Source organism: Pseudopipra pipra, chromosome 6 (assembly GCF_036250125.1).
Source record: "Pseudopipra pipra isolate bDixPip1 chromosome 6, bDixPip1.hap1, whole genome shotgun sequence".
In the NCBI taxonomy this organism is placed as follows: domain Eukaryota; kingdom Metazoa; phylum Chordata; class Aves; order Passeriformes; family Pipridae; genus Pseudopipra; species Pseudopipra pipra.
This window is the reverse complement of record NC_087554.1, coordinates 14,129,857-14,157,414: the sequence shown is the minus strand read 5'-3', so window position 1 is coordinate 14,157,414 and position 27,558 is coordinate 14,129,857. Positions and strand designations below refer to the sequence as shown.

The window sequence follows — 27,558 nt, the reverse complement described above, 5'->3', positions numbered from 1 at the left end:
TATTTTAAAAATTATTTTTCTTTATTTTATTTCTGCTCATTGGCATATAACAAAGGAAATGTTGAAAACCTGTATAGCCTCAGTGGTGTCTTGAAATCAAATTAGCAAATGCAGGTGCAGGTCCAGAACTGCAGTTTTAAAAGCAGGACTGATGAGAGTATATTAGTGTTGTGTGCTTTAATCATGTTCCAGTGAAACTTGAATACTTATCCATGTTCTCATCCAAACAGGAATGTTTATTTGCATAACTTATGCAACAAATAGAAAAAAACCAGCAATTAGAAAGAAATGTTGTCATTTAGACTGTGTTCTGTGTGACTAAAATAGTGTAGCACCTCATTGTATTACTAATCAGGTTTCCTATTCATGTGGTAGAAAATTAAGGTCACTCCCTTGATAATATGAATGTTTGATTGTGCAGCCTAATTCCTGTATGTGATCCCTTCTAGCTCAGCAGTTGACCTATCCACCTAAAGCACCCTCACCTTCTGTACCACAGCCACCTCACTCCCCCTTAAGCAATGGATTTCACTACACATTTGTTTAAACACCTTAAAAGTAAGAACTAACTGCTCTCGGCATGTCTGATTTGCCATTGTGCCTGTGCTGTGGCTTGCTACATTTTAACATCTTTACTAAACCGAAATGGGATCCAAATGAAAGCATGCAGCTATTTTTCCTGAAACCTTTCATTCTTGTAAATATTGCTTCTAATGAGCTAACACGTGGGCTTCTGAAGTCTTCAGGTAACTCCTGTTGCTCTACAGATAAGGTGCTTCCACAATCTCACTGTGGTGAAGGAGGGAGACGTGTGTTCTGTTGGTAGCAAGGGGCCAGATTTTCAGCAGCCGTTTGTACTCCGGTGGCCACTGTTGGGCTGCACAGGTGGTTTTTTTGCTTGTGTGTGGTGTATAAAGTTGCTGCTCAAGAGAATCCAAAGAGCACAGTTGTATGAGCAGAGGGTTTGTTTGTGGGCTGGTTATCTTACACACGAGCTGGCATCGGAGTCCTGACTGAGGTGAGCTGAAAATTTGGCCCTTTATGACCAAGTCTGCAATCTTGTGTCTGGCTATGATCGTGCCTTTGATGTGTTTTTCATTGAATTGTGTTAATAGAAGATTATTTTTTTCTCTGATTAGGTTATTTTGCCACTTCAAATCTCGTTGTCCTTATTAAGAAATGTCTTTATTTGTATCTCTTCCTGGTAGGACTTGCAGAGTTTTCTGTATTTGAAATAGGAAAACATGTAAATATTACATATGACTGCTAAGTGTGTCCCTAGTTAAGACACTCGCTACACATCCATAGTTTCCTTTGATACTATTCTCATATTTCTGATGTCTTTTGGCCTAATTTTATTGCCTGAAATTGAAGAAAAAGTTAAAACACAGATGAAATAGTAAAGAGGGTTGATTGAGTAACTCAAATAGTGTTAATCTTTAGATAACTTTGTTTTAATTGCCACTAATCTGAGTCAAATATCTGTGCAAAAAATAAAAATCTAAATGGAAATGGCTACATACCAGAAAGGCCTTCTACAAGCCCTGTGAAAAATGACAAATTTACATCAAGAGAGATGTATAGACATTAAGAGCCTCTACAGACCTTGATGGAAAGGACTGTTTGCTTTTCTGGTTCAGTTTATCTTTCTGAGAACCAGATTCTACCATCTTTGCTGTGTCTGAAGAACACTTGACTCTTCTATATCCAGGGGTATGCTAGCTGATTTTTGCTATCACATGAGATCTTTGCATGAGAAGAGGTCTTAAGAGGTCTCTACCTATGTGTGGTCTAAAGAACCCAGAAAAATAATTGTACTATTGCAGAGTATTAGGTATAAAAAGGTACCTTTTCTTGCGAAAAATAAACTAATTGTAATGACCAGCACCATGCAGGGGGCACAGGCGTTTGAGCATCAGTGGCATAGTGAGATAATTATTCATTTAATGTGTCTGTGTGAATTGTTTATTCTGCCAAACTGCAGAAGGCTTTAAAAAAACCCAAACATTTCCAGAAATTGCTTAATGCTTGGGATTGGTTTACTTGTTTCAGTATTTAACCATGTTTTATTTTACTTCATACTAGCCAAAGCAGTAAGTGAACACTGACATAAGACTCGAGGCAAATCCCACCTAGTGACACTGTGTGGAAGACAGAGGAGGTTCTTCACCAGCTTTCTGTGAAGATACTCATCGGCTGATGACACATTCTTCTGGAAATACGTTCAGAAAATAATAGGGGGATTTTCTATGAAAATGAAGAGAACTGCAAATCTTTTTTTATTTACTTCGGTTTAGTTCACACTTTTTATACAAATAAACGGCACTTTTAATAAACTCTGTAAAATACTGACAATGTATTTTTAGAACAATGTATTTTAGATTTTTTTTTTTTAAATCAAGGGCTGAATTCATTTTAAAAGACAGTACTTGCATAGATATTAAAAGACACTGTTACTTTCCCCTCAGGCTCAGATGCACATTGTAAAGTTTTGTGAAAAAAACCGTACATTTGAACAAACCTAGGAGCACATTCATAGCATATGGATAGAGCAAACACAGGTGACAGGTTTGGTGAAAGGGTGTTTTGGACTGAATATTTTTGTGGAGTTTAATCACCCACCCTTTTACCCATTAAATAATACATTGCAAGAACTTTTAGCTTGAATTTCTAAATATTAGTAACCACTGTATAGCTTAAATTTCCCAAGAAAGCCATAATGAAAACCAGTTTTAACTCCCATTTCATTTTTTGATCCCAGATGGTTAACTTGCTGGTATCAATACACAGTTTGCTAGGTTGCCCTTGACAGTAGTGCTGCCCCCTCCATGACAAACAGCTAACAAATTTTATTTTTTCTGAAAGTTGAGATGTGAAAGAAGACGACTTTTAATTAAAATATGTGAAGTAAGCAATAAAAAATTATAATATGTCATTTTACTAGCAAATACATATTTTTCTTTCGATTTTTTTTTCAATAAACCTTCCATTATGATGTATATTTATCCTGGAAACAGCAAAACTAATGTAATGTGGCACCTGTTAATTTCTTATGTATGTTCACCTGGTGCTTAACTCTGCCAAATTTTTTGAAATTCAGTGTTGTACTTATGCATGGGGCAGAGGGTGAGGTAGTTAACATAAGAAGAAAATAAAATTAAAGGAATTGCTGCAACTATACTTGAAAAAACCCTGTGTACGCATTGAATGCAAGACATGCAAAAATTTCCCAATGTTATGTAATTAGTAGCTGAGTTCAGCTCTGGATGAGAAATAACTGAGAAATACTTCTGCAGTATTTTGTGAAACCACTAACTTGTTTATTTCCTGTATTTGAGTAATAGCTAAAACCCCCTTGAAATTGCCCCTCGTGTTTCAGACTTTAAGACAAATATTATATTAACACTATACTCAGAAATATTCTTAAAAGTATATATTTAGCTAATACAATCTATTTTACCTCAATACTGCCAGTATCAACTTCAAAACCTTTTGCCAAAATAATGATTTATTTTTGCCTTTATAAAAAGTTTTGAAAGCGTAAATGAATATTTTGCAAGAAAACATTAATTTAAATAAAATGTAACAGTTTGGAAAATGGTATATGTACAGATTAAAATATTAACATAACTTCCTCCTATTGCGTCTTTCTTGTCTGCTGTCTTATCAGTGTCCAGATAGTTGGAAATCCAGAGTCATTTGTGCTGTTACTATATTTTACTCTTTGATTCAAATGCCAGTGAAAATTCCCCAGTTTTGCACTTATTTCACTGGAATTTGAATGAGGTTCCCTCTACACCAATGCTTCATATTTTTTTTAATTATTATTTTGCTTAGAAATGTTTTTTTTAGCATTTGATTAAATGTGACTTAATTCTTGAGTATAAAGATTTTTCAGGGTTGTGTCCTAAACATAATAACCCCAGTACTGTCCTTTAAATCTCATAAATACAGATGTTTATCTGACACATTTTTAGCCCTTATAAAGTATCAGAAATAACTTCAATTTGACAACAACCCATCAACCGACCTGGAGGCACCACAGGTGCACTGTATGTGAAATTGGCCAAAGGGAGGAATGGGGGGCACCTGCCAAAGCAGGTTCTGGTGCAGCGATTTATTTTCCAGCAGTTCCCTCAAATGTTGCCAGTTTGATGGAGACCACTGGAAATATTTAATTCTTCTGAAAATTCATATGTGGAACCAGAAGGTAAAGAAGCTGTTTAGAAGTGTTTCTGGGGCTTAGTGTTGACTCTGCGAACATTTGAGGCTGTGAGTCCTTGACCTTTAAACGGGAGCGGCAGAAATTCAGAGCGGAGCTGCCCCGTTTCTCTGGCACACAAAGAAGCCTTTGACCCCGTGTTTCGTGGTTCAGTGGGACGGCATTCTTTCTGCGGGAGCTTTGTCATGCAGGAGGGAAGAGTTTGTGGCTGTAATTGGTGGGTGAGGAGCAGGGCCCGCGGGGCCAGGGGCTGCTGTATCCCTTGACTCCAGATTCCGTCTGCTGCCCTGGCAGTGAAGGGAAAGGAGTGCAGGCACTGCTGCGCTGCAGGTTGTGGTAGATGTTTGTTTTCTTTGCTTTGATCACACACACAAAATCTGCTCGTTCGAGCTTGGAAGGGAAGGATTTTGCCTGGAATAATTTTATCATTAACGTTTTCAGTAAAACCAGATTTTGGTCCGTGTCCATAGTTAATCTCATATTTGGGAAAAAATTACGAAGGTAATTTTTATTCCAAAACTTTTTATTGAATATGTGAAATGTTGTTCTTAGTGACCATCTTTTGTAGGGATGAGCGTAGTTTTTAAGTAGTAATGGCTAGTTTTCCTATGCAGATAGTGTTTGGTTTGGGTTAATTTCCTTTTTCAGTTCTTTTAATCAAAATGTTCTTTTCTAAGTGTTACATGCTCCTGTCTGATATTAAAACTAGAAAAAAAATTATGTCTACTTGCAGATTGATATCATTTTGGTCAGAAAGTGGCTTTTTTTTTCCTTCTGCCTATTAAGCAGTGAAGTGTTTGGGACTAATTATACTAACTCATTAGAAAGCATTATCAGTTGTTTTGAATGCACTGTTTTTTGATTAGTATTTTGTAATGTTATACCAAGCAAAAACTATGCAGACTGACTTCCCATGTACATCTGTTTCCAATTTCTTCAGCTGAAGTTACTAAAATTTATTGCTTAGCTGCATTTATAAAAGTACAGCCTGATACTCGTAAGTAGCACCTCTGTCACCTTTTTGGACTTAAACAACGTCCCCCACCTCTGTTTTTCACTGCTCTTAAGTTTGTGTGCATTGCTGGGCTGCTGGGAACCCTGTTGAGTTGTGCTGTTGCTTGTATTTGCACATCTGTATTAAGCTGTTTGTTTTGAAGGACTGGGCAAGTAGCAGTGCTTAGAGGCATCCAGGCTGTTCTGGAACAGTTGAGAAATGCTCCCTCCTCTCCCCTCCCTCCCCTGCAAAAAAAACCCCAAACAAAACTAAAACAAACCTCACCCCAAACCCCCAAAATTAGATAGAAGGTTTTTTCAGGAAACTGTTAAGAGATTCTATTCTGGGATGTTTCTTATGTGTGGAGCGAAAAGCTACTGAAGGATGCTACTAAATTGTGTGCTGCTGTTTCAAAAAATTGTTAAAGCCCAGTAAGGTCTTGGGTAACCCATAGCCTTTGGAGGGAGGGGTTGGTGTTTTGAGAAAGCAGAGTGCTTCTGTCATGTTCTGGTGCTCTTTACACCATTATTTTTCCACTTGCACCATTTACTCATCTGATTTCTAGATCTTCAAGTGTAAGTATTTTATATCAGTGTCTGTTCCCCTCTATAAAAACACCTATTTCCCATATGTCTTAGCAATTAACTTCTGGACGTTATATGAAAGGAAGACCAGATTTACTTGGTGTTAGAACTGAGAAGATACAGAAGGCACGATGTGATGTTACCCCTCTGATTTATGTGTGTCTGTGGGTATTTTAAAGTGTTCACTTGTGCTGGTGTGTGTCTGTGTAGCTATGTATTGCACAGTTATAAAAAGAACAAAGCCATGCACAAGAAAAACATGAAAAAATTGCTATATTTTCCACACCTAGTAAACATTCCCATTGGTTATTTGGCTGTATTCAAAAGGCTAAGATTTTTATTGCTCTACTAGCAAAAGCAACCTTTCTTCATAGTGGAGCAGTACAAAGAAAGAGCACAAAAAAATACCCACATCACAGTGCCTGAAATTCTGTTTGAACAACTGTATTGATTGGGCCTGACCCCTTTACATTTTTTTTCCATTATTTGAAAAGGTGCATCTAACCGTAGCTGAATTGAACCAACCGCAATGAACTTTCCATGAAAACTTCTTGAGATATTTCTTTAGTTCAAAGGTTCGGAATTTTAAAGAGCATTTTTAATACAAGTCTGTTGAGGTATTCTGTGCAACAACCACACTTTGAATGTTAAACTACAGGTAAACCTAAGAGGAAGGTAAAATTATAAAGCCTGCCATGAAATTGCTGGGAGATGGCAGGGTAACTTCAAGTGCTAATTATAAAGAAAACCAGAAAGTATTGCATATGTGCACATTTCAGCTCTGTTTACTTGTTATGTACTTGTCAGTGCTCCTGGTTGCCTTTCACAGAGTGTGAAACAGCCTCAAAAGAAAACACTGACAATTAGCATTTTTGGAGCAGTTACTGATGAAATAGTGTTACCAGATGTAAGCTTGAAGGACAATGATGTTTTCTTGTAGTCCACTAGAAGAAGCCTTTTACCAGGAGCTGTAGTGTAAGAAAGCACTAAAGGAAGGAAGAAATTAGGAAAACAAAGGTTAGTAGTGAGTTTGTAGAAAATAATGGTAGAGCTATATCTGCAAACAAGATGTAAAATAAGAGGCTGAAGGTGAGGGTTGAGAACAGCCTAGTGATTTGATGTGAGAGGTTGTAAAGATTGAAGGAGCTTGAATATGTGGACTTGGACAGAAGCAAAATGCTTTAACAAAAGAACTTGGCCTATGTAGCAGGGAAGGTAAGAAAAAGGAATAACTGGCAAATGAGAATGTAAGTCCAGTGCCCTAGTACAAAAAATACCTTGTGAAGGGGATAAATGGGAGTAGGGTGTTGATGGTGCCATTGGGTAAAGGAGAGAATCACTGATGGTTTCCAGGTAGTGTTTTGGTAACAGGAACAATTGTCTTTTTTAGTGCCAGCTGCTGCTGTGTTCTTTAAGCCCGTTGCAGCTAAGAATGACTGGTATGAGCAAAACTTTCCTTTTCCCCATTAAAGCAGCTTGCCCCAGAGCCAGAGGTGGAAAAGGCTGGTCTTCCCTGGCACAGAGCCTGGCCCAAGTCCGTGCTTTTCTCTCAGCAGTGGTGATGTGCCAGTGCAGGATGGAGTGTTGGGTGCCCTGCTGTGGTCTGTGGCCTCAATTCTGTTACACCATCAGGCAGTGTGGGCTTGCTTGACTCACTCTACAGCCAGAATTGGGAAAACCTTAACACTGTTCTCTGGTTCATCTCTTCAGGCATGGCAGGTTTTTTGATACCCTGGCCAATGGCTTATGCAAGATGTAACCTTAATGAAATGAAGTAGCTGGTTATGTTTTGTTCTGTTGAGATGTACCACTCTGAGGGACAAAGTCACTGCTAATCCTGTGTGTCCCTTGTATTGCTGGCTTTTCTGACTGCTTCATTCATGCTGAACAATTCTGTCTCTGGCCTGCTTCTTCTGTGCTATCCCTTTGAGCATCTTTTCCCACTGCAGAACAGGATTTTGTCTGCAGCCCAGCATGGTTGTAGTGTGTCTGTCTGTATGTTGGAGGGTGAGAATGCACACACATACCTGTTGATCCCATCCTTCCCTCATTTGGTGCTAAGGCAAAGGAGTGGCAACAGCTGAGGGACCACTGTTGAGATGAGTACCAGCACTAGCTGCTCTGCTCTCTTTCCAAACCCAGACACTCAGAGGGAAGAGAGAGCAACACCTTGTGAGTGTAGCTGTGTCCTCTGGCATTCTCAAAGCCTTCTGTATGCCTGAGGACTCTTCAGTTGTCTTCACTGTTACTTGGCAAATGGTTTTATATGCAAATTTCATTTGGGATCTGTGTAGTGGCTCTATTAGTTGACTACTGAGGAAATTCTATTTTATATTTTATGTCCAGTATTGATTTCTTATGTTAAGAACTCTTTTTCAGAAAAACAAAACAAAAAGATGTTTTGGAAAAAGATGTTCTGGTCCTGCATTCTTACAAACAGGTCACAATTACTAGATTTTAGTAGCTGTATTGGGAAGAAGGAGACTTGACTCCAATCAGTTAAAGATCAAAAGCTTTGCTTGCATTTGTTTTAAAGCTTTAGAAATAAATATGAGGGTGAAAAGATGTCAGTTCAGATTATCAAAGCTTTCTGCAGTTTTTAATGTAGCTCAGTACACTTATGATGAGAACACTTACTTATGGTAACAGTTTGAGGGAATTTCCCTGCAGGTCAAGGTCGGCAGCTTTGAAAAAGCTAAAAGGAAAGAAGGTTTTGGTTTTGTTCTTTTTTTTTAATTATGTGAGTCCCTGTATTGCTTGACTGATGATACAACCCCCTTCTGATGTGTGTTACTTTTCAGTCTCCTTTTTTTTTTCCCCCCTCAACTGGATCCTCCTATGGCCACCATAAATGGTACTGGGTTTGGATAGATAATAGCACAAACTGACAGTGTGATCTGATTCTGCACCTGCACATCAAAACTAACTCAAGTTGGATTAAATCAGCAAGTATTGTTTCTTTAATGCTGTGCAAAAACTAAGGAAACTTTTATCTCCCATCATGATGCTGTACACCTGTGTACTAAGACACTTTTCTCAGGAAAAGTGCAGTTGAGGTGGCAGGCTTAAAAGCAAACAAAACCAGCTTCTGCTTTGTCCCTTCAGTGAGGGTACATTGACACATGTCCCTTCTCTTAATCCCCTGACAGCTTCCAAGAAACTGATGCAAAGAACCGTGCCAGGCTTTGATTATGAGATATTGCACTGCCACTTATTCTCTTTGTCTCCTGCAGTTTACAGAGGCAGCTTCAGTGCATAATTTAATCCCTGTGCTGGGGACTGTAGCAAATCCACAGAGATTTCTACCAACCGTCCTCTCTGGCATCAGAACAACATCTGCACATTGTCTTTGATGTGAATTCCCCAACCAGAGCCTTAGAAGGACCTATAGCTTTGAAGCTGGCCTATAAATTGTGCTTTCAGGAATCAAGTTGTCAGCCTCCTCTTCAGGAAGAAAGGGAGAGTAAAGTGTAAAGCAGTTGCAGAAAGCTACAGGGCAACTTGCAGATCTGGTTTTCTTGGCCTCAGAGAATTCCTGTAGGATGTTGAGAATCCCTTTTTACTTGGCTTAGAAGAACCCTCTTTTGTGACTGCAGGACCTTGTGGACAGTGGGGCTGTGATGGAGCTCATCTTGAGGAGTTCCCTGTTCCAGGGCAAATGGAAGGGGAACAGGCACACCGACAGTTTCAACATTGTTCAGGTGTTTTCCATCTTCCAAAGCCAAGTGCTGATAATGCCCTTGCGCTGCCCTTTGTGTAGGTAAATTTTCAGTGTGGTTTAGATACAGAGGAAAACTTCCCAGATGTGACGGTTGTTCCTTGTCAGCCATCTGTGATCCAACTTCAGTCTGTTGTTTCTGAAGACATGTAGGAGAACGGTCAGATTTCTGCCTTTCTTTTGAGATGGAAATGAGCTGGTCTTTGAGGAATTTTAGTGGCCAAATCTTGTTTGAATAGACAAATAGCCCTTTTTATGATTCACTGTCTGCTTACGATGTGTTCTGCTGTCATCTCTGGGAGCTCCTTCCATACCAATCTGAAAAAGTGAAGGGCTGACCAGAGTCAACCAAGACACCAACCTAGATTTTTCCTTTGCCTCTGATGAGAGCTGAAACCATCCTGCTACTATCCATGCCACTACTGCTGATGCTGTTATATCAAATGTTGCTAAAACTGACTCCTGAATTGAAACATTCACTACACAAACTACACTGAGCCTTTTTTGCTATATACAGAGAAGCTTCTTAGGCTGCTCCATAGAAGGACCTGTGAGTTCTTAGTATGTTTATAAATGTTAGAAACAGATGTGATTGTGTAGAACTCTTAACTGTTTTGAGCAGGTGAGTCTTAGGTCAGCATTGTAGATGAGTTACAGCAAACCTCATCAGATGTTCATGATATTAGGTGTCATACTTCTGGGGAATGGAAGTTGATTTTATTTTTTCTAGTCAGAGCTATAAATAGAACCGTTAAATTTCAGTTTATGGTTTTATCTTTGTGTGTTCTATTTGTTTATAATAGCCACAGCCAAATGTGGTTTGTGAGGCAGGAGGCTGAGTGGAAGAGCCTCTCATTGTGTCTGTTGACAGAGATCCATGCAGGGCCAGCCAGCTGGATCTGCTTTTCCTGGGTCTTTCCAGATCACTTGCACTGTGGAGAAAAGCCCTCAGGTGAAGTTTTACCCTGCCCTGCCTTGAGGCTAGTGGGAAAGCAGCAGAGCCCTCTGCCTGGGAGGGTGGGTCTGCAGCAATGGATTCCATCACCTGCCCAACACAAGTCTCTGCTTGGCTGATGCTGGTGGGAAAGCCCGGAGAGCTGCAAAGGGAAAGCTGGTAAGAGGAGCAGTGCTGGGACAGAGAAGGCAGAGGTAAGTGCATACACAGCAAGGCCGTAAGGGGCAGTCACAGATGAAAGAATTTAAGTGAAATGCTGTTTCAAGTGTCGCTCCAGTGTCTAAATAGGAAAAACCTGGCATGTTTTTATTTAGGAAAGTAATCAGCTGATCTCTTGGGGAGGGCCTTGCTCTCTTTCCTGGAGACAACAGCTTTCCTAAGTCATGGTGACATTTTCTCTGTTCACAATGCACAAGCAACCTGATTTTTTCTCTATGTATTAGCAGCTTGCAGTATTGGGAAAACAAAATATCCATATCAGTCAAGTACAAATGACTGACCATTCGGGGCTGAATGACTAAAAAAATTTGTATTAAATGCAAATATCATAAAACATATAAATCAAAATCTACACTCAGTTTTTATTTACAATATTACTTTTATTCTTTTTCATAATGTAACTTATTCCAAGTCCTCCCCCAATAACTGATGCTGCAATGTTTACATTCAATAACTATGCAATGATAGTACAAACTGCTGCTTTCCTGCCAGCCAACTGGCTGGAAAATGCTGTCTGCACGTCAGAAATTGTACACAGGAATGGAATTCTCCACGAGCATCTGGAGTGTTTCTTGAAACACTGCTGTGGCAGAACATGGCTGTACTAGAGGTACAGATCAGATGTCCTGTTCTCCCAGCAAGGAGAGGCAGGTGATCTAATGTACTAAGAGGAAACAAAGTCTAAAAAGCTCTGATATTTTATTCATTACTTGAATGCAATGAATTTGCAGAGGAATGGATGCGTTTAATTCTTGCTGGAAGGAGTTACTGGCTCTCTAAGCATATCAGCTGACTTGACAGGTACCACCTTGTGATAATTGACTCAGACCTTCAAGTGATGCATGTATGGGGAGAAAAGGAAGAAGGGCTCAAGTACTTAACTCTTTATTCTATATTTTAAAAAAGCTAAATGATTTGTATATCCTTTTCATTATCAAAGTATACCTTCTCTTTCAAAGTAAACTTTTCTTCGGGAGGAGTTATTTTTAATAACAGCTCAGTGCTATAACCAGGAACCAGTAATTCAAAAATCACTCTTTTCTACTGAAAGGTAGAAAAAACTACAGCTTATTCCCCTCATTAGAAAGCCAAAGAAGCAATTAGAGCCTTCTGTTGTATTATGTTTTTCTAAAACATCTTCTCCATGCAACTGCTGTAGGACTTCAGATGGATACAGTGATTAATACTATCACAAAAGTGAGCGATTTCCCCTCTCAGCCCTGCCAACACTAGCATCTATAGACAAAATCATTGTTTAAAGCTCTAGTACATCACAGAATAATGCTGATATTGGTATTTTACAACTAATGCAACATCACGTAATTCACATGTAATCTTAATAGTTAAAAATTCAAGACTGGGGTACTAACTGAATAAACCACTAACATGAAGCTTCCTTATCTGGCATGGAATAAGGGAAGGGATAGTTTAGATAACATTGTAGAGATTGGGCAGAACAAATTTATTTCTCCGTCCAGGATTTCATACACTTTAAAAAACCCAGTAATATCACTGTGCCCATAAAAATGTTATCCATGGCAACAGAAAGCAAATACTACTTTTTGTCATCTAACGGGGTCTTTTTAAAATCAAAATACAAAGATTTGTGCTGTAGCAGTCCTCCACTTTGCACTGTAACAATAAGGCTTACTGTACTTTAAATACAAAGCTGTTACATCTGCAGTTATGAACCACTGGCTTTCACAAACATCATTTTATAGTTGCTTTTTGCTTCTTTTTTGTTTTCTGGAACCTCAGCTTCCTCGTGTTTTTCAGCAGGTTGTAGCTCCTCTGCAGACTCCTCTTGCTCCGAATCAGAGCCACTTTCAGAGTCCTCTGAACTCTCATCAGAGGAGTGTCCAGCTGCCTCTTCTTGTTCTTCATCTTCCTGAAACTACAAGTTCAGATTATGAGACAGATATAACTTGATTTCCTGGCAACTCCATTGCAGCATTTAAGATTTCCCAGTGAGAATGTTTTGCTTAACAGCTCCTTTCATTTTGCTACTAAAATGGGCTTTGTTGCTAAACAGTGGCCTGGAATACACAAAATTTTAGACAAGAGAGCAACTCCCCTGAGGTGGTTACCCATGCCAATTGTGACATCCATAAATCAGTCACTGGTTTATTTAATTACAGCAGAAATCCTAAAGACACCATTCAGCGAGTGTGAAAGGTTTCAGATCACATCAGTTCAGTAATTCCGCACTTCGGTCCACACAGTAGTTGACACTGGAATACTTGTCATGGAATGTGACACAATGGAACTAAGAGCCAGCCCATCAAGAATTCACATTTGTGACTGATCTTTCAAAGTAAGTTTAGCAAACTGCAACATGAGGAACGCTGAAGTGATCCAATGATACTCCTAACTGGAACAATCCCAAAGGGCATTTTGTTCATGGTCCTAAAGAGCAAAGCCTTCCTGGCTGTAACATTAAGAATTCCCAGCACTGCACATGTGGTTTTACTCACTCTGGCAACATCAGCTATGTTTTTATGCAGTTATTGGTGCTAAGAGTTAGCAAAAATTTAATTATTGTGCCTTTCAATTGGCAGATGGAGCCATGTTCCTAATAACCTGATTCTCTTGGTTTTTGTCACACTACTCTTCCAGCTCATTCCTATGGAATTCCTTGTGAGTACAAGACTAGGCAGATGTCAACTCATTGCAGGATTTTGTACAGCAAGTCTGATCCTTTACTTTTCAGGACCACAGAGAGGTATGTGCCTCCCTACAACAAGAAGCTGAGATTAATTAGCTTTCAGCAACAAGACAGATGGTTATTCTGCCTACTTATGTATTATTCCTTGGCAACACCCTGTTGTCACTTTCTGCCCTAATCAGTCTTGAGTGCTATGGAGCATTAAGCATATCATACCTCTTATCAGAACAACAAGAAGCATCAATCCCTTCCGGGCATCTAAATGGCCACCACACTGTACATGAACAGGAGACAAGTGCCTGCAATAACTCTCTCTTTTAACCCAAACTGTGGAAGTTTGACAATAGTGGTGGTGATTGAATTTTTAAACCAATCTTAGTGAAGTGAAAGCCAAATCATTATGGAAATAAACTCAGTACCTCACTGAAACCAAGTCCACAGTGGCGCCGGTTCCGCCCAGACATCGTGCTGTCCATGCTTTGTTGGTACTGGGACTCCAATTCTTCATTCATTTTCTTGTCTTCTTCCCCTGCATTGTCCAGGGTACTTTGGTTATGGTTCATTCAAATTAACAAAGACATCAAATTACATGAAGTCACATTTACGAAGTCAAAAAGTTTAAATTTAACCATCTTAAACTAGTGGATTCAGAGTATTACCGCATACAAACCATCAGATTTATAAGCAATTGTATCAAGTGTGCAAGCAGAACTGCTTTGATACAAAGTTCCTAAGACCTGATGTGTTCAGTTGTACTACACACAGTGTTACATCCCACTAAACAACCTAACTCAGCATGAATTCTTTGTGCTTCCTGCCAATACTGCAACATGTCACAGCAAGGAGAAAGTTTTTGACCTTTACTACATACCACAGGATTACTGTGATTATATCATGATGCATATATAGCATCAGAACTCAGGACAATACTACCACTCTTGTTTATAGATCTGTATCTGAAACTGTTTCATGCATCCTGAAATACCAGCTGCAGTTACTACAGCTCTGCATTTTTCCATATTTAGGAATTAGCAGAAACACTAATTTTCACAAGCTACTTCTACATGCTCTTTACTTACTTGTTTAAATAAGCAAATAAATAATCATTTTCACTGGGGAAACATGGTTTACAATGGTTAAGACTCCTCTGTTCTTTTAAAAGGTAGGCATCTCTAAATGTCCCTAACAGGCCTACAACACTAGTTTTTAATTTGTATCTCTGTGAAGCTGAAAGGTTGTATTGCAAATTCACATTTCCTCATTTGGAAGTTAGAGCTGTGTGTTGTTGTAAAAAGGCAATACTGTATGTTGGACAAAGCAGTGTTAAGAAAATAGATGTCCTTTTTTTTTGGTGAAAAAAATAGCATTTTAGCCTCTTGCTAATAACAAAGCAGTACTGACTCTTTATGACTCCTTAGGAGAAGCATCATCTCCTTTCTAGGAAATTCAGGTATGAGGAAGTGATTCTCAGTCACTCTGCAGGCTAACAGCAGAACCTGGAACCAATCCTCAGGCTTCTTTTGGTCCATAGATAATTATTCATCAACTGAAAAATTATCAGTGGAGTGTATCATGGCAAGTTTTCTGGAACAGTGAGAGCTGCTATTCTACACAGCTTTATCAAAGCTCCTCTCAGGCAGTGCAGTCCGACCCACCTTTGGTGCAATGTACTTTGACTTACTGCCACGATAAGAGGGTACCATGGTCATACATGACATGCAATTGTTGCTGATTGCCAAGATGACCCTACGGATCTTTTCAGCTTCTGCCTCATTGCTTTAGGGCAGAAGCAATAGGTAACTAGGTGAGGTAGAAATCAACCCTATTCTTTTCCATACACAACAATTTCAAGGTTTGGATATCCATACCTGGCAGCAAGGAAGTGTAACACTGCTAGGTGCCAATAGCAATAAAACTTATTTTGACAGCAAAATAACACTGAGGACCTACAGGCCCTGATTGCCAGGGCTTTTGTACACAAGTGTACGTGACCATCTTGACTACTTGGCTGAACCTGGACTTCAGAAGGCAAGTGCAGTCAGAGAAACTGCTTGTCAGTAATCTAACGAGAAATTAGGAACAACTCCACAGCCTGACCTGTCTTCAGCTGCAGCCACGAAACCTGAAATTCCTCCCTGCAATACCTACTCAAAGTACTGGCATGTTCCTAAATAAAGGTTAGATTTCCAACTTTGTATCAGCTGTTGGATAAACTGACCTGTCCTGAAGTGAGAGGTTGATCTGTGGTCTCCGATAACAAGGCGGCCAGTATGTTCTTTCTAAAAGAAAAGGCAGTTTGTTTTGGAGCTTTAGGGTGCACTGACAGCTTTGCCAGCATCCTGGAATCTCGAATAGAAAAGGTTTGCTGTCAAACCCTGACAACCAACTGTAGGACTGTAAGTTTCACTAGCTAACAGCTGCTGCCTCTTGGTGAACTCGTTTCATCTTTGTTTTGCTGAATTTTCTGAAAAAGAAACTCCAACAACTAGACACTCTTTGCTCTTCCCAGACCCCAAAGCTGGTTCTGTTTTGTCCTGCTTCTTGCTATGAAAAGAATACTACACAATGCTGGACAAATGCATATGTAGGTTCTGACAATCTTCCTTTTCTCTGGCACTCTGCAATAGTTCAGGCTGTGCATCTTACAATGATCCCACTTTCAGACTGGTCACAGAATCAGGTAAGAACTTTACAGTCCTCATTAATTTATTGGCTCGGTAGTTGCTCATTAGCAAGTGTGTCCCAACAGGCAAGAACTGGCATTACACAGCAAGCAGCATTAAGTAACCAAGCAGACATTAAGATCAGTGGTAGTGGGATGCTTTAATAGGGCATTGTATCCCTATCCATTAGGAAGTATTAACTTTCACCTCTTTCATACAGTAAAATATTTTAGCTTACAAAATTACTGTATTCAAGCAAAGTAAGCTAATGCAACTGAAAATATTTGTCTTGGGGGTAAGTAAAATAGAAATACCAAACCAACATTTTATACATGAACAAAGCATTATTATATTTTATGGGGTTTGCAATATTTTTTGCAGCAAGCATAACCGAAATATAATTTTACAGCATTTTCTCTTTAAAAATATTTCCTGGATGGATTAAGTAGGTTTACTACTTTACTGGTTTAGTCTATCAGCTACCTTTTTTTTTTTTTTAAGTTTTTTTCCACTGCAAGAGAATTTTACGGAGCTAATACGTAGGTTTGTTAGTTTGTAACAAGGACTCTCTCAGACGCGTTCACAGATAGTTTTACGAGCTGCTCTGAAAGCATCAAGGCATGGGGCGGGGACGAAGCCGAAGCCCAGGGACTCGACAACTTCAGAGCGACGTTTTGTGTTGTGATGACACAACAGCTGTGAAACCCAAACCCTCCCGGAAGGAGAACCCCAAAGCCCCGTCGCTTCTGATTGCTGTGGTTTCCCCCAGGGCGCACCGCGGTCCATCGCACACAGAGCCCCGCGTAGGGCCCGGGGGCTCCCCCCGCCCGGCCCCGTGTGCCCGCGGGGATGGGATGAAGGCAGAAGGGGACGGGGCGGCCTCACCTTCCCGGCGCCCATCAGCCGCAGGAACTTCTGCTTGCGCTCCTCGTTGCCCAGATCCGCCGCCTCCCAGCTGCTGGAGCCCTGCGGGAGCACACGCTCACTGCGCCCGCCCGCCCGAGCGGCCCCTCCGCCCCGCCGCGGGCCCGCCCGGGCGCCCGCGGCCTCCCCGCGTCCCGCCGGGGGCTCCGCCGCCGCGCCGCGGCCCCGCCGCCTCCTCCCGCACCGCCTCCTCCCTCCCGCCGCGCCGCCGCCCCGCGCCCGGTTACATCGGGGGAGGCCGCTCGCTTCAGGCCGTGGTGGCTCTGGGACTCCCTGGCCGAGCTCATGGTGGCGGCTCAGTGACCGGGCCCCGCTGCCGCCTTCCTGCCGGAGCCGCTCCCTCGGGGGCGGGGCCGGGTCAGGGCCCGGGGGCCGCTGGGATCGGTAGTTCGGTGGCGGCGGCGGCGGCGGCAGCGCGGGCGGGCGGGGACTGCGCAGGGACTGCGCGGCCCAGAGCGCCCCGCGGCGCGGGGCCCGCCCAGTGACGGGCGGGGCGGGGACAGTGCCCGGCACTTCCCGCACATCCCGGCGCGGGGAGGCGGGGTGGTGGTGGTGCGGTGTGCGCCGATGTTCGGCTCGCTCCGGGGCCAGCTCCCCGCCGCCCCCGGCCCTGTCCCCTCGTGTGGAGAGCGGCAGCGTGTGCCCGGAGTGGAGCCCTCTGTGTGGAGCTCCGAGTGTTTCCCACTTAACCCCTCCGTTCCTTGGGCCGTTTGCCGCCGCTGCCCTTCCTGCGGTCCCGTCGCCCGTACACCTGTGCCATGCTCAAAGGGCAAATTCGCCTAATGCCCCCACATTTGTTAATGCGTATAAATGTCTCAAAGGTGGGTGCCAGACTCTTCTCAGTAGTGCCCAGCGACAGGACGAGGAGCAATGGCCATAAACTATGACACGAGAAGTTTCATCTCAACATGAGGAAGAGCTTCTTTACGTTGAGGGTGGCAGAGCACTGGAACAGGCTGCCCAGGGAGATCGTGGATGGAATGGAATAGAATGGGAATGTCTCCCTGGAGACATTGAAAACCCACCTGGGTGCATTCCTGTGTAACCTGCTCCAGGTGACCCTGCCTTGGCAAGGGGGTTGGATAGATGATCTCCAGAGGTCCTTTCCAACCCTAACAATTCTGTGAAATTTGTATTTTCTCACGTATGTCTGCTTTGGAACTCGCTCAGTTTGAATGGGTTGCCATTGAATGTTAGTATTCTCGAGTTTTTGCTTAGCTTTATTGTCTGTGAAGATGCACAGTGACATCTTTAGGTCTTCTAACCTTAACTTTAAGAAAATCCCTTCTGTTTAAGTTACACAATGACTTTGTCCCCATGATAAAGTTGTAGTCATCCAGCTAATGCCAGGAGGTCATGGTGCACGTGCTGAAATGTGCAAATGGTGCGTGCCAATTCATACTGCAGCTTAAACCTGGCTACTTTAACCTTAAAGTTGGTTGCTTAAGGATTTTTGAAACAAAAATGAGATAAACTACTGGGGATAAAAACAGGTCTGAGCACACATAAGAGTATGCGTTCTTATTGTAACCTCCTTAGCAACTGATTCAAAACAAATGATTGCAAATTTCTTGTGTTAAAAAGCTAAACTCACTGCTTAATTAGATCTTTTCTGAGTGTTTTGTGGTCTGTGTGCATGTTGTCCATGTGCATAAAGGCAGTCTCTTCAGCCATGGACTTTTCATCTCCAGCAGTACCCATGAATTACATGTGCTTGTTCCCTCAGTTTTGTATGCTTTGCACACACAGTACTGATGGTCAGAATACATCCCAAATTTTCAGTTCTTCTCAACAGTTGGTTTGAATCTGAACATCTAACTTTCAGTGATCTAAGCTGCATTTATTTTCAACTACTTATATTTAGTGGTTTGTTTGGCTTATTTTATTCTAATCACAAGTTTTTATTCTTATTTTTATTGTGGTTTGTTTTTTTTTTTTTCACTGCAACTGTTCAATGTTTTGGATTTGAGCCAATAAATCTATCTGCCCACCTGTCTAGCTCTGTGTTCTGTCAAGGAAATTTTTGGATTTTAAAGGTTAGAGGGAAGGAATGAGAATGCCTGCTGATGCCATTTATAAACATCTGCAAGGGAGACTTGGCACCTGAGCTGGGGCAATCCCAAGCACAAATACAGGCTGGGCAGAGAAGGGATTGAGAGTAGCCCTGAGGAAAAGGACTTGGGAGTGTTGGTGGAAGGAAATCTTTACATTCACTGGCAATGTGCACTTGCAGCCCAGAAAGCCAACCACAACCTGGGCTGCAGCAAAAGCAGCCTGTCCAACAGGTCCGGGGAGGTGATTCTGCCCCTTTGCTCTGCTTCCATGAGACCCCACCTGGAGTGCTTCCAGCTCTGGGACCCCCAACACGGGGACCTGTGGACCTGTTGGAGTGAGTGCAGAGGAGGGCTGTGAAGATGATCACAGGGGCTGGAGTACCTCTCCTATAAAGACAGGCTGAGAGAGTTGGGGCTGTTCAGCCTGGAGAAGAGGGAGACCTTAGAGAGCCTTCCAGTACCTAAAAGGGATCTACAGGAAAGCTGGAGAGGGATTTTTTACATGGGCATGTAGTAAAAGGACAAGGGGGAATGGCCTTAAACTCAAAACAGGCAGGTTTAGATTGGATGTTAGGAAGACATTGCTTACTGTGAGAGTGGTGAGACACTGCAACAGGTTGCCCAGAGAAGCTGTGGATGCCCCATCCCTGGGAGTGTTCAAGGCCAGGCTGGGTGGGACTTGGAGCAACCTGGTCTAGTGAAAGGTGTCCCTGCTCATGGCTGAGGCATTGTAACAAGGTGATCTTTGAGGTCCATTCCAACCCAAATTAATGATATGATATGATGTGATATGTAAAATATAATTAATTTCAGCTATTATTCATACAGAATAGCACCAGGATAGTGATGTTTTATTTCATGTTTACATATATTGCACTGCTTGAGTGTGTAAAACCAAAGAGAAAGGCACAGTTGTTGCATTTGCTTTCTACAGCTTCTATGGTTATTGTTTGACAATGACAAAGAGCAGAAGGGAGAATTAATCTGAGATAATCATGTATTTACAATTTTAACCTCATTTCATATATTTAAATTTACAGACTATTATATAGAGACTGTAATAATGGATGAATTAGTTTAAATATCATTATTTAAAAATTATTTCTAAAAAGAAGAGTAAAATTGCAAAAAAAAATAGAGAAAATGACATTATAAATTAAAAAACTTGATTTTTTAGTAGTATCTAGAGGCATTTTTAGTCTGTTAACTTAAAAGGAATTGTGATAATCCAATACCAGTGAGATTATACCTTTATTTTTTTAAAGTTAAGATGTTATTAGGACTTCTTCACTATTATGCCTAAAGACCTGTCCCTTAATAAAAACAAATGTGAAATTTTAACTTCTTGGCCACATTTCTTTTATGGAACAAACAGAGAAGGTTTGTCTTGGGGGAAAAAAAGTAGAAGAAAATAAGACTGTTAAACTCTAAATCAGCTATTATAATTGTGTCTTAGTTGTGGCTTACTGTTAAATTCCAGTCTTTTTGAGGACAACTGAAATGAACTAATGTTTATATGTCTGACTGATGGTTTGGTAATTTTGTTTTTGTTTACATTTTGAATAGTAATGTGCTGCTGATATTTCAGTGAGATGCTTTTACAAATTTTTTTCCCCTTAGTTTTTTCTCACTTGTTTAAAATGCTCTGTTTTTGCAGACAAGAGCTACCTTACTAAACAAATACATCCTCAACATTAAATGGAAGCTATCTACTTATGAGGTAGCTTAAAAATTGAGAGACCTGACTGCTAGCAAAAATGTGGATTCTCTTAGTAGCAGACTGGTTATGTAAAGGTTTCACTTATCTTTTTGGAGATATTACAGATAATTCTGAGGATGTGTGACTCATGAGCTTTGCGTAATTCCAGTAACACTAGTAAATGATAAGAAAGGAGTTCTGAAAATCCTGTCATGCTGGGATCCAATGTTACATTTGCTGTGTTCTTTTGAGCAACTGAGAAATGCAATAATTTGGAGGAGAACAAAACAGATTGTGTTTCTAAGAAGAAACCTGTCTCCTCCATTTTCTGAGACTGTTTTAGAATGCAAACAAAACCATAGGTAAGGATCCTGGGCAATATTTCTGTGAGCTTTCCACTTTTCTTTGAAACGTTTGAAGAGATTGTCCTGAAGTTAATATTCAATTCACAGCAGGTGAGATTTTGTCATGAAGCAGAAACTGGTTATGATGCAGAAATCAGACCTCAAGTAAATAACTATCAATGTAGCGAAATCACAATGGGGAGGAACGCTGAGGTTTCTTGTTGAACATTAGCAGAAGCAATAAGATGAGAGTGAGATGAGGTGAAATAACAAGTAAGATAACAAAATTTTTCACTATCATGTGCAATTATACTCTGTTTTAGGCTTTTCAATGTATTTCTGCTTCTCTGCTGAGCTCCAGTCTGTAGATGGGAACCATCTTTGGGGGTGAAGGGTAGGTGCACACCAGCTCTATTACAGGAAATACCAGAAGAGCCACTTGAATGAAGATTTCCCACCCCAGTCCAATTCCAAGTTTTGAAATTCAGCAGTTTACATTATAAAAACTTTCAGGCAGACAACAGCTTAGGAAAGCTGGGAATGGGAAAGCTGAGGTTTAACTAGATGTTGCAGCAGCAGTTTCATGTTTGAAGAAACTGATGTAAAGTTTTCACAATTTTTTAAATATTTTTTAAGCTTTCTGTGTAGACTGAGGTAGCGTAGATTAAAGTAGAACCAGGTCTGACAGCCAAAAGAATTTTTCACGTGTAATGTGATAAGGATGTCTTTGCCCTGCAGTGATTGACTTAAGCTGCAGTGATAAAACTATCCCAGAGTGACCAGTCCTGGCTTGGAAGCCATGGATATAGAGTTGAATCTTCCCCTGTTTAGTCCTGGCTCCACCCAAGACTAAGTGGCTTTTGGCAAATTATCTCACCTTTCTGCTTTATCTGTGAAATTAGGGTAATATATCTACATGCCAGCATTAAGAATTAATTAACAGTTGCAGAGTGTGTTCAAAGCAATGTAGAAGTGCTAAATATTAGCTATAGAGTAATTGGACTACTGTAATTTATTATGTGCTCACTGACATTGGCATATAAAATAGGATCAACCTCAAGTGCTGTAGAATGTTTAATTGTTACTAATGAACTTCTCATACTCAGAGTAGCTATCACTGTGAGACAGGGAATGCTGCCAGTATCTGTCTGTAGGAAAGTTTAACAAGGAAACTAATGATTTCTTTTTAGCTTGAAATAATAATAAAAAGTATGTATGTACACATACACCTACTTTAAGTGCAGAGTTTAAATTAAATTTCTCCTAGGCAGAAAGCTTTATTTCATATTAAATAGACACAGGACATTACCCTAGCATTTCAAAACTTTCATCTCTTTTAGCATATTTTAAGCTGAAAATGCTTTCTGTTTTCTGAGCAGCTTTGCTTAGTAGTTGTCACTCCAATATATAGAGGTTGCCACAGAGAAGAGTGGAAAATATTCTGTGTATCATTGGAAGTGAGAAAAGAAACTCTTTTACCGAAATCTCACTTGTGCAACGTAGTTATTCGGTGTGTTTTAGTGGCACGATGTCTGCCGAAAGTTCAGTTCCAAGTTCTTGGCTAAGTTTTGTTTTAAGGGGTTTGGAAGATGGAGAGACAAGCTAAGAGCAAACAAAGAGATGTCAACAGAGAAGGGGCCATCATTTGGGGGAAGGCAGTCGTAGCTGCTAACATTTAAAAAGCCCTTTCAAGGACTAACAAAATAAAGGATAGAGAGGTCCTCATCCTGAAATGGCTTTTATATTTCCGAACCTGTTGTAAAAGCTTTTCTTAGAACACTTCCCATCTAAAACCAGAATAGTTTCTATCATAAACAAGACAGACAGCACATCAATACGAAGACTGTCTTCACTTACTTTTATTTCTGGGCTAGCAGAACAGGCCATTATTCAATACCATAGAAAAAAGAATTGTTGCCTCAGCTTAACAGAGGAAGAAAACAAAGGATGGAGAGATTATGTCCTTGAACCTTGCACTGGGCAGGTTTCTAGTACCCCTGTGTGTATTAGGCTTCTACAAATATTTTTTTAAAAATCTCCATTTTTTTAACATCATAAAAGGTGTGTTAAGACACCTTTCTTCAGGTACAGTCCTAGTGCAGACCAGTCACAGGTAGTTTTTATATCAGTGTAGCCAGTCAAGGCCAGCGATATCTTTCTTACTTGGAGTTGATGTGAACCAGCTACACCAAGATAGGGAAATAGAGCACTTTGTTTCCTTAAGATTTTCTATCATGTTAGACTGACTAGGCCTCTTCATTTACCACTGTACAAGGTACAGTGCTAGAATATTGTACCTGAGTAAAAATCATTTTTATTGCAATGATATAGCTTTATATATCTCACTGTTTCCCTTTCTTTTTCTTTTGTGCTTGCTAGCACTTAAAAGCACCAATAAAGACACAACATTTCACAGAAAGTATCTGCCAAATTCAATTATTCTGCTGTGAGTCTGAAGGATGAGAAAAAATCTTCAGTATTATCAAAATGAATTGTGTTTGTTTAGAGTGTAAACACTGTAGTTCCTTTCTTGCATGTATATTCTGTTTCCTTTGGTATACTGTTTCATCCATCTGTAGTAAAGCAGAATACTATAAGAAAAAGAGAATTTTAACATTTCTATCCGTTTCTCTTAGGGAATTTAACCTATCAGGTAATTTGAAAATGGTGTAGACAAACCACTCCGTAGCATACCTTAGTGAGTAATGCTCTGCTCTAAAAGGTTGAACAAAATTAACATTGTCCTTTTTTTGAGTCATGTGGTGCTCTCATTGTCCTTTTTTGAGTAATGTAGTGCTCTGAAAGCCAAAGTCTCTGAAGTCCATTGAAAATTGTCTGTAAACAGAATTTGTCTCGCCATATAACTATTCCTGTTCCTAACACTTCTGCATCTTTTATTGCATGAACACATAGAAAGTAGAAGGAAATATAGGTGGTATGAGAAAAACTGTAACTTCATATGTTCTCCTCCTTCCGAATATGATTGTAGTAGTTGCTATTCCCTAGGGACTCCAGTAACATTTGTGGAAGTGGCCAGTGGAAAGGAATGAGAAATAACACAAGATATCTTTATACTACTGGTTTCTCTTTATCCAAAATGCTTAGAGAAATATTTTAAAGGTGTGAAAAAAATAGGTGTGCTAAAGCTCTGATATATCTGCATAGCTCCCACGTCCTTTTTAAAAAGAAATGCTTTTCCTCCACTTTCATCATCAGTGGAGCACCCAATGTCCAAATAAACTTTGAAGACTGCAGAAGATTTTTCTTTCCTGACAATATCTGCATCTGCCTGATAGAGCTATGTCACAATATTGTCTGCTGCCACTGCATCAGAAAGATTTTTCCTGCTGCAAAAACATTTTCATTAATTTGTGTTCTGACAGTATATGTTCTAAATACTTGATCACTCATTACCCCTCCTATTTACATGAGCCTAAAGAAGATGAGTCAGGTCCACTGCAGCCAGTTTGTATGTGTTCTGGTGACTTGTGTTCCTTAAAACATAAGCAGCATGTCTCCTTGGCAATGCTGATTTTTGCCCATTTTAGCTACTGGAAGACCTCTACTGTACAAAGGACATACAAATACATATTTGCTTTGTCCCTGTACCTGTGGGTTATTTATTGTGCCTTAGTCTCAGCCTATTGGCTTTGAGTGACTGCAAAAACCACAAAAGTAAAAGGGAAATTCATTACCCTCTTTTACCTGTTTAATACCATCATCTTACTTCTTACATCAAGTCTTTAAAATTAATATAGTGATCTTTTCAAGCTCTACGCTATATTAATAAACAAGAAAATTTCTGGCAGCATTATGAAGAACCTACTGTGCCCTTGGTCTATACTAATGTTGACTTTACCATTTCGGTATTCATGCTCTTATAATAAATAGCATTCAGTTGCAGGTGCAACACTGCAGCAATTTCTGTACATTTTGACTTTGAGCTTGGAAATTTGTAGCCCAAGCATCAGGATATTTTTAACGGTCTGAAATAATATATTTTAAATAAATTCACCTAGGCGTGAAAGATCACATCTTCTTAATATGATGATATTTGTGATAGGCCTGAGACTGTCATGGAATTGTGGTATCCTGCCTAGAGGCAGGACAATCTCCTTTACATTAGGACAGTGGTTGTGACATACAGGCACAGTGTGCCAGGAAAAAGATTTGACTTTATGCTACTTTACTTGTTTGGCTGGTGGCATAAACAGGTGCCTTTTTCTATGTTAAGTAATGCATTATTTCTAAAGCATTTGGAATCCAAAGTGGGAAGGTGTAGTATAAGTGCCATGTCTAATGCTGTTAATTTACTAGACATAAGTTCTGTACAAAAGACCTAAGACTTTGACAGAAAAGATGAGAAAAGCAAATGTATGCTGCCCCTAAATTGTTTAATGATTGCCTCGAGTGTGATACTTGCAAATGTTCCTGTATATGACATTGTTAAAACTGGTATGTGTTTCATACAAAATCACAGCACGTATGTCATGGAAATGTGTAGATGGGAAAAGACCGCCCGGGGTGATCCAGTCCTACCTCTTGATCGGTGCAGGTCCAATTAGAGCAGGTTGCACAGGGCTATCTCCAGTCAAGTTGGACTATATCCAAGGATGCTGATGCCATAGTGTTTCTTGGCAATCTAGCCCAGTGTTTGACCACCCTCAAGGTAATTTTTTTTCCTTACGTTGAATTGGAATTTCACATAGTTCAGCTTGTATCCATTGCCTCTTGTCATGTCCCTGGGCACCTCTATGAGGAGCCTCGTTCCATCTTCCCTACCCCCTCTTTTTTGGTAGCTGCAGGTAGCAATAAGCTCTTGCCTTCAACTGCTATTCCCCAGACTGTGCAAACCCAGCTCTCTCAACTTCTTGTATATCTTGTATTTCATGCTGCAGCCTCCTAGTTGTCCTGCTCCACTGTTTCAGTATCTGTCTTGTCCTGGGAAGACCAGAGCTGGAGGCTGCTCCTGATACAGTCTCACAAATGCCAGAAAGAGGGAAATTACCAGGTCCCTCAATCTGCCGGCAGTGCTCCTGTTAAAACAGCCTGGGATGCTGTTGGCTGCCTTTGCTGCCAGGGCACACTGTTGGCTCATGATCAGCTTGTCCACAGGGACCTCCAGGTTTTTTTCTTGCAAATAGGCTTTCTAGCCAGTTGGCCCCCAGCCTGTGCTGTTGCATGGGGTTATTCCATCTCAGATGCAGGACTTTGCATCTTAATGTATTGAATTATAATTACAGAATTCAATGTATTGACTTATAATTTTGTGTTTGTAAGAATTAATGGCTTTGGGTTTGTCAGCTGGGAATAGCAGTGGCATGCCTTCTGAATAGCCCAAATAATGCAGAATTGTGCAGAATATGACTCATTTCTGGATAGCCAGTTTAACAAAATCACCTGAAGCTGATGATACATCAGGTGCATCCTGGGATAAATAAATTACAGAAATCATAGTAAATTAGGATTTAAGGATAGCAAATTGATTCCTGAAAGCAGATAATTTTTTCAGACTAGCAATGCTTCATTTTTGTTTTGTACATTTATAAATGAAGTAGGCTGTGCTAATTTGGAAGCAAAACCAACACTACTTTGTGGTTATTCTCTTTATTGATCAGCTGACTATTTCCTGTTAGATTAATATAGTGTGGAATGTTTTCATTAATGAAAGAATTCAAAATATACTTCATTCTGAGGATACTGAGATACCATTTTAATATCTTCCAGGGTTGTCATTTTATGTTGAATGATTTTTGTATAATGGCTGTTCATGAGTATTGGGCTTTCATTGGTACGTATATTATGAGAATAAAAACAGAATTTTTATACTGTATATCAATCTTTATAATAAAATATTTTATAGAATTTAAGAATTTTAGAATTATATGATTAGTTTTGGTTTGTGTTTTTTTTCGCAGTTATAGTGAAGGTGGTTTTCCTTGTGGTGTTAGCAAACTCCCTTAGAGGTAACACAAATCTTTATTTATGCCTTTCCCCCACTGTTAAGTCATTTGCCATTTTTGAGAATCTTAGAATTTGTCAGAAATGAGTTTGGGAGTATGAATTCAACAGATCTCTGTCCATGGTCTGCTGCAGCTTGCACAAAAGGGCTGTATGGCTGCAATGTTAGGAAAATTTGGCATATTGTAAATTAAACCTCAGCGCTGAAGACTCTCAGCTAGGAGATGTTGTCCAAAAAGCCAGCATTTCTGGTTCTGCCTATGATTTTCAGCTGATGACCCCTTTTGCTAATGAAGCATGCAAGCCTAATTTGGCACAGGTCAGAGGTAGGATGGTCCTCTTGCAGGTGAAATGTCATTTGCCACATTTTGCGGAGTATTAGTCGGAACCTATATTTGGTTGGCACCTGTGCTCCAAAACTGGCATCCCACCTTGCGAGAAGGCAGCATGCCACTCTGACAGATGGGGAGGAATGTGAGCATGCCAGCAAACCAGTGTATGCATCAAGGGGTCACATTTCTCTCCAGGAATGTTGAAATACCGGTACATGCAGAGC

General features: G+C 40.4%; 2 protein-coding genes across 16 annotated transcripts in view; one reads left to right on the top strand and one right to left on the bottom strand.

Moving 5' to 3' along the window:
- The window catches only part of PLEKHA7 (pleckstrin homology domain containing A7), a 157,884-nt gene extending 154,250 nt beyond the window's left edge, over positions 1-3,634 (top strand). For 12 of the 15 annotated variants that reach the window (XM_064657457.1, XM_064657454.1, XM_064657453.1 and 9 more), the window contains one exon: positions 450-3,634. In XM_064657457.1, coding sequence (XP_064513527.1) covers positions 450-547 — 98 coding nt within the window. In that variant the 3' untranslated portion in view covers positions 548-3,634. The remainder of the gene's footprint in view (positions 1-449) is intronic. The other 3 variants (XM_064657462.1, XM_064657455.1, XM_064657451.1) reach the window with 2 other exon arrangements.
- Positions 3,635-11,051: 7,417 nt separating this feature from the next.
- On the bottom strand, positions 11,052-17,308 carry C6H11orf58 (chromosome 6 C11orf58 homolog). Its single transcript, XM_064657467.1, has 5 exons — positions 17,172-17,308; positions 16,906-16,986; positions 15,576-15,636; positions 13,777-13,886; positions 11,052-12,586 (listed from the first exon to the last, which is right to left on the bottom strand). The coding sequence occupies exons 1-5, from the start codon at positions 17,229-17,231 to the stop codon at positions 12,377-12,379; spliced, it is 522 nt and encodes a 173-aa protein (XP_064513537.1). The 5' UTR covers positions 17,232-17,308; the 3' UTR covers positions 11,052-12,376.
- Positions 17,309-27,558: the final 10,250 nt, after the last annotated feature.

Excerpts from the sequence above, each read along its gene's own strand:
- C6H11orf58 (XM_064657467.1), bottom strand. The coding sequence starts at position 17,231 with ATGAGCTCGGCCAGGGAGTCCCAGAGCCACCACGGCCTGAAGCGAGCG. Across the intron at positions 13,887-15,575 it reads AACCTCTCACTTCAGGACAG|GGGAAGAAGACAAGAAAATG; the intron begins GTCAGTTTATCC and ends TGGACAATGCAG. Across the intron at positions 12,587-13,776 it reads GTGGACTTGGTTTCAGTGAG|TTTCAGGAAGATGAAGAACA; the intron begins GTACTGAGTTTA and ends CTGAACTTGTAG.